At 36.6% G+C, this 13,445-nt stretch overlaps 1 protein-coding gene across 14 annotated transcripts in view; it reads left to right on the top strand.

Annotated features, from left to right (window-relative positions):
- The window catches only part of REV1 (REV1 DNA directed polymerase), a 92,416-nt gene that overhangs the window by 63,690 nt on the left and 15,281 nt on the right, over positions 1 to 13,445 (top strand). For 13 of the 14 annotated variants that reach the window (XM_042931996.1, XM_042931997.1, XM_042932001.1 and 10 more), the window contains 4 exons: positions 1,176 to 1,284; positions 5,626 to 5,754; positions 8,205 to 8,359; positions 10,771 to 10,890. In XM_042931996.1, coding sequence (XP_042787930.1) covers positions 1,176 to 1,284; positions 5,626 to 5,754; positions 8,205 to 8,359; positions 10,771 to 10,890 — 513 coding nt within the window. Of the gene's footprint in view, positions 1 to 1,175; positions 1,285 to 5,031; positions 5,114 to 5,625; positions 5,755 to 8,204; positions 8,360 to 10,770; positions 10,891 to 13,445 lie in introns of those variants that run through there. The other variant, XM_042932011.1, reaches the window with a different exon arrangement.

The raw sequence follows: 13,445 nt of genomic DNA on the forward strand, positions 1-13,445 counted from the left end.
TGCCATGTGTTCCTGGGGGTGCTTTAACTTGGCTGATTTTTCATGGAACATTGTGTCTCTGAAATAAACAGAAGAGAAATCCTGGGTTTGCTAGTTATATATTATACTCAAAATAGGTTTGTCTAGAATTAATTGAAGTGGTATATCTTGGCTTGTTTTACTAACTACTGGTATTTTTGTTCATAATACTAGAACTATGGCTGAGATTGTGTTTCAAGAATATGTTTTTAAAACATAGTCTTGGAACTTAATATCCCAAGAGACCAGGAACTGAAGTTGTGTTTTAATCTTTCTCAATTGCTAGTGAAGCTAAAGGTACTAAAGGAGGTAAAATGGCGTGCAGTCAGTACTCTGCTGATAGGTGCTTTTATAATCTTGTGTGAAGCTGTAAATTGAGTTTGGATATTAAAAGATACTAGTGAGTGGTACTGTTTAGACTAGAGTTGTATTCTGTAAAGGAATTGGTATTCTGATCACACCTGAATGTTTTTAATTGCACATGCATTGTTAAGCCAGAGTAGAACTTACTGAAAGGTGGGCAGTGTTGTAAAGCTCTTTTACCCGATGTGTGTTCAAAAGAAAAACCTTAAATTTAGGATGAAACCTCTTTCTGGTATGCGACCTACTGAATTGGATCGAATGACTTACAGGAAATTGGTGTTTGTTGAGCATGTTGTTCAGTAGCTTTAAGCTTTGGAGGTAGTTTATTTAGGAAATAGCAAAGAACATTCAGAGAAATGTGTATTTTCCATTAACTTAAGTTTCCCATTACAGAGAGCTGTATAATCCTTTCAAGGCTAAAAGAGGGATTCATCTTCCTGATAACTTTTCATCCTTTTCATCTCAAGAGACTGTTGAAGAATGTTTTATATTTATCTTTTGATATATTGTGTAAAAAAGAAAAAAAACTAAAAAACTCAAAATCTTTACTAAAGTGAACACTTTCAGTTTATTACACATTTTTGTCTGACCGCTGATGAAGTATAAATGGAAACAAACCATTTTAGAGCTATAAGTTTTCTTTTATTAAGTAAGGAGACCAATACCAGTGGATATAACTATTTGGAATTTGCTATGCATTTATATATGAAAGGAATGGAAAATACATTTCTTGAATGAAAGTTAAGGAAAATGAGTTTCCAATGTATAATCATTAAATTTTATTATTTTTAAAGCAAAGATACCAGATTCATCAATGTGGGAGAATCAAGATTCTGCACAAGCAAATGGGATTGATTCTGTTTTGTCAAAGGCTGAAATTGCCTCTTGTAGTTACGAAGCCAGGTATGTGGAAATTAAGTCTATTGTAATACTTACGGATAGTTCATCATTTTTACAGACTCTTTTGAAGTGGATTCAGACGTGCCAGTCATCCCTGTATTACATGTTATGGAAAGAAATATTTCAAGGCTTAGTCCCTTCAGTTCCTTTTTTCCTTTCACAAATGCTAGATAACTTTAAATAAATACCTTACTTTCCTGATGAATCGGTAGGTCCTACAGTGGAAACCAAAAGAAATTGGGCATTGCCACTTTCAGACCATTGTCTTTTGAAGGATAGAATTAAAGAATTAGATATTTTTTACTATTCATCTATTCTGATCACTCCTTTTTATAGTTAAGAAAAGTCCCTTGCAATTTAAAACTCGTAATACATAATATTTTCTTAAAATTTTTTGTTAAAACTTGATTGTCTATTAAATTACAAGTAAATGCGTATTGGCATACTCAATAATCTCCTCACTTAAAATTGCAGACTGTTGTCAACTTGTTAGTACCAACTTTGTGTGTAGGTCTTTATCTTACAGTAACCTTAAACTCTCATTACAATGGGCTCTGTTAGTACAGGAAGAAATAGACATTATGTATGTGTTCCTCACACTTAAATCATTTAAAACTAGAAGGAGTAATAATGAATTGATTAATTTGAAAGAGCTGCCTCTTTTTTTCTTTCCTGATAACTGACACTTTCTACCTTTATAACATTTACATATTGTTGGCAAGCGTTAAAGTATTTAACAATTATAAAAACAAAGAGTCCTACATCAGTTATATTTTTCAGTCTTTTTTACTTATGCCTTTGTCATTCATACTTTTCTTTTTTATTGAGATATAATTGGCATGTAATGTTATATTAGTTTCAGGTGTATAGCATAATGATTTGATATATGTAACATTTTTCAGTCCTAATTAAAAGTTGGGGTTGTTCAAGCAAGTCTAATAGGAACAAAAGATATTTCAACATCATCTAACTGAAATAGTTTAAAATCTTGCCAGTTATTTTATAAAAAGGATACTTAAGAAAACTTTGAAATCAAACATATGTAATTATAAAATATTTTAAATTACTTCCCAATTATGACCTGTGAAACTTTTACTCCTAGACTGACTTTGCCTTTCTTATTGACAGAATTACGTTTTAACCTTTTCATTGTTGATAATGCAGCCCAAGAGTTGAAAATTTACTTTAATAAAAATGATAAGTCAGATACAAATGCATTCTGGATTGTTATATTTTTATTAAGCCAGGCAGTTTAAAGCTGATTTTGTGTTGTGCTCAGTAAGTCTAGCTTTTTTCCCCACTGAGTTGTTGGATGATGACTTGTGCCTCTGGTGTCTGGACAGTTGTGTTCACATGTGGAGGGCATGGGGAAGCTCAGGAATACTCTCTCGGTGTTTGAGTTTTGCTCAGGGCTGAAGTGAAAGCCCCACCCTCTCTGTATTGCTGCTGAAGGGTGTCTCTTCTCATTCAGCACCCCAAGCTGAGTGCTGGTCAGAGGGTAGCAAGGCTGCCTCGGGGGTAAAAGTGTTTCCTGTTGCTGATGGCTTTGGACACAAGTAGCCACAGCTGTAGGAGGAGCTCTAGGAGCTCTAGGCTTCTTTTGGTGTTTGGATGTTGCAGTCGTTATTGCATCAAAGATAGTGATTGTCAAGCTGAATGTATTACAGAATAATTGTGTTACGATAATATGGTCCAAATACTATGCAGCAAGCCAGTGAGGTGGTAATTGTTTAAGGAGAAACATAAGTGATGAAAATGAATTTGAGTATAAGTTGGGGGAAGAAAAACCCATAAGAGTGGAGTTTTATAAACTCTTATTGTGATTTTCCTTTTGTAGAAAGCTGTTGATAGAAAGTCTCTAGAAAACAATTCTTGGATACCCTTTTCTTGTCCAATAATTATATTTTCCTTAGGTGAGAAGATTTGTTAAAAATTTCTCACATTTGCATCAGAGAAATGTTTTTAGGGTTGGAGTAGGGACTGGATATAGGGATGGGCCTCCCAGTTTTATCCATTGTTGAGTTTCCAAAAGACACAGACTAATAATGAGGTCAGGAAAGGATGGTATGTACACATGAGGGTAGAAATTATGGAAAGGTAGAATGTATATACGAAGGCTAGAATATACATTACTGTTAGTAGTTTTACTCATACTTAACAGAAAGAGCAAGATTTATACATAAGTGAGAAGGTAGATACATGGATGAATAGGAAGTGATCTATGAATATCTGAGAATCACATATTTTTTAAGATCAATCATTTTTAAATCTCTGTTTTCATGCACTTTTGTAAGGACGCTTTACTGTTCTTATAGTGATGTGGATACCTATTAGCACATTGAATGGGCAGTGACATACATGTGCAGTGTAAACCTGCAAATAAACAATTTTTGTGGCACACACTGATAAAGTATTGGTAGTTTATTCTCTGTGGGATCTAGTTGACAGGAATAGATAAGCCACTGTAGTGAAGGGTCACTTTATAATGTTTTGTATTTGCCTTTACTCATTTATTTTATATGAAACAAATCCACTTTCCCAACTACCAACTCAAGAGAATTTTGCTTCCTTCCCTTAGTTATGGGAACCCTCTTAGGTTCCCTTAGGTTTTCCTTTTTTGTTTGTAACTTCCCTAGTGTTTAGTGGCTCCTAAACATTTCTCTCCAAGATGTATATGTGCACAAGTACATAAATAGATGTCTTTTGTTTTGCTAATAAGTAACATATCCCTGAAAATTTTTGAATAAGTGAAAAAATAGGAAAATACAATTATTGTAAATACAAGAATATAGTATATAGCAGTTATGTAACACATTCTTTCAACAATGAATAATTACCTTTAATTTGTAAGCTTAGCTTTTGCATGCTGAACCTACACATGTAGCATTATTGAAAATATCTTAAACTGTATGTGTTTGTATATAGACTTCAAAACTTTTACACACACACACACACACACACACACACACACACACACGTCCTTGCTTTACTAAACAAGGTCCATTGACTACGATCTATTATTTGGTGGGTGAGTGTAGTAGGAAGGGTAATCCTTGTGAACGTCATGGGGTCTGTTTTGTTTACCATGTTTTACCTATCACCTCGCAAAATACCTCAGACATAAATTTTTGTTGAATGAATGAAAAAATTTTCGTTGCCATATTGTTTGTCAGTCAGCACTTCTTTTACTGTCATTTTTCCTTCCTATTAGATACTTCTTGTCTACTAGGAGCTTTGAAGTCAGATAATTTATTACTGTTTTTGTGTCCATCAGAAATGCATATGATTTTGCATTTACTTCTGAGTAACTTGGAGGATTCTTTTCCTTCTTGGCTTTCGGTGGTGTGAGATGGGGAGGGTGCCAGAGATTTCTGAGTAACTGAAGCCTAGTATTTGTATATTGTTTCTCAAAACAGGGCACACTACCATACTGAGTAAGCACTTAGTAAATATTTATTGAAAAAATGTATAGAATAACTGATGTATTTACACAGGAGTATGTAATCTGGTGAAACAGTGCTTATTATTTTGCTTGTGTTTTTATTTTAGTATTTTTTCTTGGTTTCATTACAGAGTGGTAAAATGGAATTTTACTAATTATATATAATTCCATAATTACAGTTTTGTGCTGAATGCTCCAAATATCAAAGGTAATGTGGGGCATTGAGACACGCAAAAGATTTAAAATTTACCATTTTCAATTAGGTCCCTCAAAGTTCTGGAACCCTGGCTCCTGCCCAGAGTGATGTCCTACCATATACAATGCTGTTGGCATCTCAACCACTGTGGAGCCACTTCAGGAGCATGGAATTGGTCAATTGGGAATTGGGTGGTAATAGGATGAGTACATTTTGTCTGTTTGTCACATAGCACTGTTTTGTGTAGTTCTTTCGTTTATATTCTTTGTCTTTGGGGGATGAACCCTGGCCAAACCGTGCCATGTGTTAGGGGAAGAAAACCTCTTTTTGACAGCACATTCCTGCTCTGTGGTGGTTGTGATATCACCAGCATATGGCATGCTGGCATCTCTGCAAAGGGGCCAGAGGTCTGAGTCTTAGGAGAAATCTTCAGATACAGACAAGAGCCAAACCTGGTCTTTTAATAACATATTTTGGCACATTTACACATGTCATTTACACTAATCAGTCAATTGTGCATTTTTCCTTTGGGGGGGAAACAAACTTGAATTTTTCTTAATGCTTGTTGTTTATCCCTAATGAGAATTGAGTTAAACGAAAAGTATATATTACTGGCATGGGGACATACTGTCAACATTTGATATTTGATTTTGCATTTGAAAGTTATTCCTAGTATAACATTCATTGTGTTTTATTCTTTCTCTAGACAAGTTGGCATTAAGAATGGAATGTTTTTTGGGCAAGCTAAACAACTTTGTCCTAATCTTCAAGCTGTTCCATATGATTTTCATGCATATAAGGAAGTTGCGCGAACAATGTATGAAACATTGGCAAGGTACAGCATATACCACAGTCACTTTCATGTCTGTTCTTTTACTTCTTATATTTAATTTTTTTTTTTTTCAACGTTTTTTATTTATTTTTGGGACAGAGAGAGACAGAGCATGAACGGGGGAGGGGCAGAGAGAGAGGGAGACACAGAATCGGAAACAGGCTCCAGGCTCCGAGCCATCAGCCCAGAGCCTGACGCGGGGCTCGAACTCACGGACCGCGAGATCGTGACCTGGCTGAAGTCGGACGCTTAACCGACTGCGCCACCCAGGCGCCCCACTTCTTATATTTAATAATGAAGAGAATCCAGCTTTCTTTAGGGCTGGCAGGGTCATATTTGCCAGACTCTTAACCTCTTTCAGTGTCCCATTCCTCAGCAATTCCAGTAATCAGTAGCTCAATCTTAAGGGACATGTTTGCACTGCTCAAACTGTTCAGGTGCTTCCTGATATAGGTATAAACGGGTTCTCTGCCTGCATAACTTTAGTTCAGTGGCTTTCGTTTTCTTCCCTTGGAACCCAGACAGATGAAAGATTGGCATTTTTTAACCTAATTATAGTTTCGTTTATGATTAGATAAATGGGTTAACAAGTGGAGACTCTAAAACCATTTATCTTCTAAAATCATTAGGTATGCCAAAAGTTAGTTTTTAAGTTTTTAGTATAGTTTCAGGGTGGTTGATTAGTTGGCTTGAGAAAAGGAGGTTAATTTTTAGTTATAGTGTAGGTATATTTAATATTAATTCAAAACTCAAAATTTAAAATAAATATATTGCAGGCCATGTATGGTCTGAAGCAGCAGTCAGCATATTTTTTTCTATAAAGGGCTAGAAAAGGTCTGTCCCAGCTCCTCAACTGTGAAAGCAGCCACAGACAGAAGTATTAGTGAATGGGCATGGCTGTATTATCGATTTACCAAAACTATCTGGACAGTAGGCCAAGATCTGTTGACCTTTGGAGTATATTAATGTTCTAAGAGATCCTTCTTGTACCTCTGTCTTCACCTCTTCCTCTCCTTTGTTATGCATTATTTTGAATATCTATTTATTATCTATTAAATGCAAACAGTTGTTGATGGTGCTGGTCCTACAGAGAGGAATGAGATACAATCTCTGTTTGATCAAGAGAGAGAAAATAAAAGGAACAGATGATGGTATCTGGCATTAGTTTGTGGGTCTGAGTGCTGAATGATAAGCCATTTATAATCACAGCTGTCCTTAAGATCCCACATATGGGAATGTTGGTGTTACCAAGTTTTTAAATCCTGTTCCAGAGCTGGAGTCAATAGAAGCATCCAAATAAGGGCTGAGAATGGATGACTGAGCTGGGTAGTGGTACAACTGTGTTTTGAGTATCAAGGCATTCAAGCAACTGTCAGCCTGAATCTCACATCAGGAGGATTTGAGAGAGAGCCATGACACATACTAGTCCTGAGATAATTTTAGTTTGTGCAGACATTGTCAGTGACATGTGGCTTTGCTATGGGAAAAAATTCAGTGGTGTTCTCCTTTCACTCTTTGGAAATCCTGCCTCGGCTTCATATTCTCCATGTTTCAAGTTAGCTTTCACTCTGAAGCAAAATTCTTCATATCAGGTGCACCCTTCTGCTCTTACCTTTATTTAAGTGTAAACAAAACACTCATTTCTTAAATGAATACAGATATTCAATATTCATTAACCTGATTTGTAACCTGCAGTAAGATGTGGGTGAGATGAGGCATAGTATACCTTACCATGTAGATTATTAAAGACACATTTTTGACCTCGAGGCCTTTCCAGTTGCCTTACATTTGTGGTCCACATATTTGATTAGCTTTGGAGCCACATGACAACTCTGCTTTTCTTTTCCTCTCCTGTAGCTAATTAAAACAAGGCCTTTGTGTAGATCATAACCAAAACCCAAAGTATTTCTACGTTCAGGGAATGTCATCTGTGTTCTTTTAGACAGGTATTTGGGGTGATTGACCTTTATATCCTTTATATCCTATCCTATATCCCTATCCCAGGTCTGCTACAAGGAAAAGTATTTAATTATGGTGTTTTTGTTTAGGAAATCATCAGTTACTTAATTTGATTTGTGTAATTTTTCTGTCAGTTTGGGATTCTGATAAACCATGTTTGAAAATATTTTAGATGTTCTGACAGTTCTAATTCACCCACTAATTTTTAGATGTTCAGAGTTTTACAGTATAGAGAGACTGGAATAATAATTTCTGTTGTATTTTTGGTAGTTACAGAAATGAGAAAATACTAATTCGTTTTACAGTTAAAAGTTAGGTGACTAAATAATGGTACTTGGGTCAGTTTAATTAAAATGCTAATACTGTTTAGCATTTTAAGTCTTATTAGGAAATATGAAGAAAGTTGCCGTAGGAAGGCTGGACTTGGTGCAACATTAGTGTCTACTAGATGGCAGGCTGCGTCTGGTTCACTGCCTTTGCTCTTTTGTTGATAGCTACACACATAACATCGAAGCTGTGAGTTGTGATGAAGCACTGGTAGACATCACTGAGATCCTTGCAGAGACCAGACTTACTCCTGATGAATTTGCAAATGCTGTCCGCATGGAAATCAAAGACCAGACCAAATGTGCTGCCTCTGTTGGAATTGGTTAGTGTACAGCTTATCTCATATGATTCATTTTACTCAAAGTATTGTTTTGTGATCATTGAATATCGTTTAATATTTAAGAGTGATTTTTTTTTTTTTTTTAGATTTTGGTGTTTTTTTTTTTTATCATACCACATAGGCCCTGACTTCTAAAACTGTTCTTAGTATCACTCATATTTGTGTAATACGTGAGATAAAAGTGTTAGAAACGCAAGTCAGTGATTGATAATGATATCTTTCAGATAAACAAGTTGGAATATTTTAGTTTTTCAAAAAATGGGGAGAATTGAATTCAGTATTTGTAAACATACTCTTTAAAAACACTTTCTTTCTTACATGTGTGTTAAAAAACACATACTCTTTTTTAATACTTCCTGAGAGGAGGAGAGGGCATGCCACACCACACAGGGCCACATGGAGAAGCCCCCAGTTTTGGTCAGGAGGCAGAAGCAGGGTGAGAGGAAATCCTAGGCCAGAGCCTATATTGGGGTTTCTGTGGGAAAAGCTGGACAGAGCAGAGCAAACAGCCTTGAATTGGCTACTGTGGATAATCCTGTGGTTTTAGGGCTATATGTGGAGATCTCTAGTCTCCTGGTACCTTGGCCCTGGGATGATTTAGGGGAGGAAAACACTGTTTTTGTGTGTGAGCTTGATGAGATGGTTGGGGGTGGCTGGCTTGCATATGAGAGATGTTGATAGGTGTTGATATGACAGCTGTTTGCTGTCCTTAGGAACCAGCTAGCCCTCTCCCCAGCCAGCAAGATTTTAAAGGTGTCAGAACATGGTATCATAAGATACAGAAAATAAAAAACATGATTAATACATTCATAGCATTCTTCCTGTTACTAGCTGGCCTACCTTTATCCTCCCATGTTTGGCCCGCAGATCCTTCTCAGTATTCATTTAGGGCTTATTTTCTGTATTCCAGTATCTGGCATGGGTTTTGTTGTTTGTTTTAACTTGTACTTCTTTCTAATTTACAGGTGTGACAATATGAGTACAGTACATTCTTTTAAGCACATAATTAAAACAAAAATCCCACATGATACTTCCATTCCTCAGCCCCCTTTCCACAACTCACCACTTTTATCATTTTAGTATGACTTTGCAGAACTTTTTCTCTTAATGAATATGTACATATCTACCCTAGGAAAACCCATAGTTGTTATATAAGTCTTCCGTAAGACTGGGCATGTCCTTTTTATAAGTCTTCCATAAATTCTGGAGATTTTATTATTTACATAGCAATTTACCTGACACCCTCCTCTCACAGACCCCTGATACCATCTCTGTCCCTGGTAGCCTTTTCCTCTGCTCTGCATTACTTCTCCATGTCCATACCACACCTGGGACCTCACTGTCACTATCTGTCTTTGTTTTCAAGATGCTCATACCCTCAATTTCTCCTGCACATGTTTTTTTTTTTTTTTTTTTTTTAATTAAATATAGTTTGTTGTCAAATTGGTTTCCATACAACACCCAGTGCTCATCCCAACAGGTGCCCTCTTCAATGTCCATCACCCACTTTCCCTTCTCCCCCACCTCCATCAACCCTCAGTTTGTTCTCAGTATTTAAGAGTCTCTTATGGTTTGCCTCCCTCCCTCTCTGTAACTTTTTGTTTTTTCCCCTTCTCCTCCCCCATGGTTCTTTGTTAAGTTTCTCAGGATCCACATATGACTTAAAACATGTGGTATCTGTCTTTCTCTGCCTTACTTATTTCACTTAGCATAACACTCTCCAGTTCCATCCACATTGCTACAAATGGCCATATTTTATTCTTTCTCATTGCCAAGTAGTATTCCATTGTATATATAAACCACATCTTCTTTATCCATTTGTCAGTTGATGGGCATTTAGGCTCTTTCCATAATTTGGCTATTGTTGAGAGTGCTGCTATAAACATTGGGGTACAAGTGCCCCTATCCTGCACATGTTCTGATTATACAGTGAGACTTCGGGTTCCTTGGGTTCCCTTCCCCTGCCTCTCCCTGCCCCCATAACCCCCCTTCCAATAGCACTCCTTTGGCTTTTTTTCCCTGCCTAGCCTGGATGCATTGGTTGGTGGGATGATCTGATTTCTGATCATTGCCTTCAGTGCCTGTAAACTTCCAATCATAAGATTAGGACTATTTTTTCTGTTCCTTTACCAGGGGTAGGAGGTGTTGAAATGACACTCAGTTGGGAACAAAGGGAATATCCAATAACCTATCCAATAACCATGTGGATTATAATCTGTCATACTTAACAGAATTCTGCCAGTTTTGTACTGTGTTTGTAATGATCAGAATTGAAATTTGTTTTTCATTGTTTTTGAAAGAAATTGGATAGGTAATTTGTCTGTAGATGTCTTTTTAAGAAATTTAAAAATAATTATGAATATTTCTTGAACATTTTTTTTTTAACTTTATAGGTTCTAATATTCTTCTTGCTAGAATGGCAACTAGAAAAGCAAAACCAGATGGGCAGTACCACCTAAAACCAGAAGAAGTAGATGATTTTATCAGAGGTCAGCTAGTTAGTAATCTACCAGGTAAATACAGATCTGTGCTTTTTAACTTTCATTTATTGTAAACATTTATTAGTGCTTTTCATAGTTTTGGAACATAATTCTTTTCCAAAACATGATTATATATTTTTTTATCCATGATTGAGTGCCATGAAAACTAGAATTTGAAATTCTGCAATGAGTAATCCCTTACCAGGACCTGCATGTTACCTTTTACTTCTGTTTCTCACATCTTTTAGTTTAAGTATTTCTCAAGTGACAAGATCAGGGGATGCTAAGAAGTCATTTTAAATATGATGAAATTGACGTTTCGCCCCTTAAATAAATCATAATTGAAATTGTGTACTTCTAGGCCAAATACAAAGTTTGAGAATCGATACCCCTATTTATAAAATTATACTGCTGCACTTGTGACAGGTTTCTGAGTTTAGTAAGAAAAGTAGAAAATGTACGAATCATATTAGGAAGAGTAAAGCCTAAAGATGAAGTGTTATGTTTTGTTAACTCAGAGGTTGAAGTAAAATGTCCATCTCCACCTTTCTCTGCTAAGGGCCAGAATGTTTAGTTATTTTATATTTTTGTGTGGTTACTGTGTGGCTAACAATCCTAGCATGTAAAAATCTTTCCATAGACAAATCATCAAATATAATTATAACTGAAAAACAGTTGCCCTTTTGAGGCCTGGAATAGATCTAATTTTTTTTGTGTGTAGGACAATTCTGGTGGGGCTCAAAACCATGAACCGTAAGATCATGATCTGAGCTGAAATCAAGGGTCAGATGCTTAACCGACTGAGCCACCCAGGCGCCCCAGTAGATAGATACCTCTTTCTAAGAAATGTCTCTAGGGGAAGTGTCAGACTCTTGATCTCAGCTCAGGTCTTGATCTCAGGGTCATAAGTTCAAGCCCTTTGTTAGGCTCCATGCTGGATTTGAAGCCTACTTAGGAAAAAAAAAAAAAAAAATGGGAGTTTAAGCTTTTTTTATTAGCCATCTCTATTAGTTTGCTAAGGCTACCATAACAAGATACCACAGACTGCATGGCTTAAGTAACAGAAACTTATTTTCTCAGGATTCTGGGGGCTAGAAGTCCAAGATTGAGTTGTCAGCAGGGTGGTTTTTTTCTGAGACCTCTCTCCTTGGCTTGTAGACTGACCATCTTCTCCCTGTGTTGTCACATGGTCTTTTTTCTTCATGTGTCTGTGTCCTAACCTTTTCTTACAGGGACACCAGTCATGCTGGATTAGGACCCACTTGTATATGACCTTATTACTGCAATTATCTCTTTCAAGTTCCTGTCTCTAATTATAGTCACATTCTGAGGTATTGAGTGTTAGAAGGAGACACAGTTCAGTCTATCACACCATCTTCTTTAAACTGAATCATTTTTGTTAGTTTTGTTTGTTTGGGGTTTTTTGTTTTCTTTTGTTTGTTTATTTTTACAAGAAATAGAGTTTTTAGTTCCTGAAACTGGCAATCTTCCCTCTCACTTCCTTTTGTTTCCTGGCCAGAGGGACTTTATTTCTTGAAGGGCAAGTTTTTGAAGTTCCATGTCCTGGTTGAATTCTTACGCACAGCATTGAATTTCCTAGGGGATGTCTGAAATATAGTGAGGGGTGGCAAGATTGGCTCCCTCTGGCAAGCCATCTTCCCATGTGGCCTCCTGTCTTCAAAACCAGGTTGTATCCACCCAAAATTCTTCATGTGATTTCCATGTGTCTATCAACTTTTAGCAAATTCCCAAATTCTTAATCAGATAAATTTAGAACATTTCAGGTATGCAAAATGTCACTCTTTGCTGTTGTTATGCCTGTCTTGAAGATGGCGTTATAATCATCTTTTTTCCAAAGTGTGCTCCACAGAATATAGGCTGTTCCTTTAAAAAAAGATTTCACATGTGTGTGGGTACCATCCCTGCTGGAGACACACATGGTAAAAGTTGAGAATTGTTGCAGTAACCATATTTTTGTTAGGAAGCAGTCATTTCCCAAAGATATTTGAGGATGAATAGATAGTGCCTATTAACATCTTGTGGAAAATATGGTATTTAATATGATAGCTCTCTGGTCAGTAACCAGAAGAAACTCAGGATGAATGAACACACCTCCCCCGTTGTCCTCTGCAAGCTCTTTTTGGCCCTCTGTGCCCATAAATGTATACATGGCACACAGTTGTCTAGCACAACATATACAATTACTGTAGCTACCTCAGAAAGAGAAAACACACTTCCAATAAGTTTATGTTTTAGGGGACTCTACAGAAAAATGATTACATGTTACACTAACATTACCTAATGAGACCTGTTTTATTTAATTAAAGAAAGGATTGTCCCCAACAGCTATTTGAATACAATAGCCACTTCTTTGAGTTCTTTGGATCTTTGCAAGGCTTTTCACCTTATGTGTGTGCCCTTAACTGAAGGACCTGCTGCACCTGGGTTTGAGCACCCAGCCTGCGGTTGCCATCTCTTCATGCCATTCTTAGAGAAACACCATGAACATGTAGGTGTACATAAAGATGTGCGCTTTTCTGATACGGGAACCAGTAACTAGGTGAAGCTAGGAAGATTTAAGATTTAAT

The sequence above is a fragment of the Panthera leo genome, chromosome A3, assembly GCF_018350215.1.
Source record: "Panthera leo isolate Ple1 chromosome A3, P.leo_Ple1_pat1.1, whole genome shotgun sequence".
NCBI lineage: Eukaryota > Metazoa > Chordata > Mammalia > Carnivora > Felidae > Panthera > Panthera leo.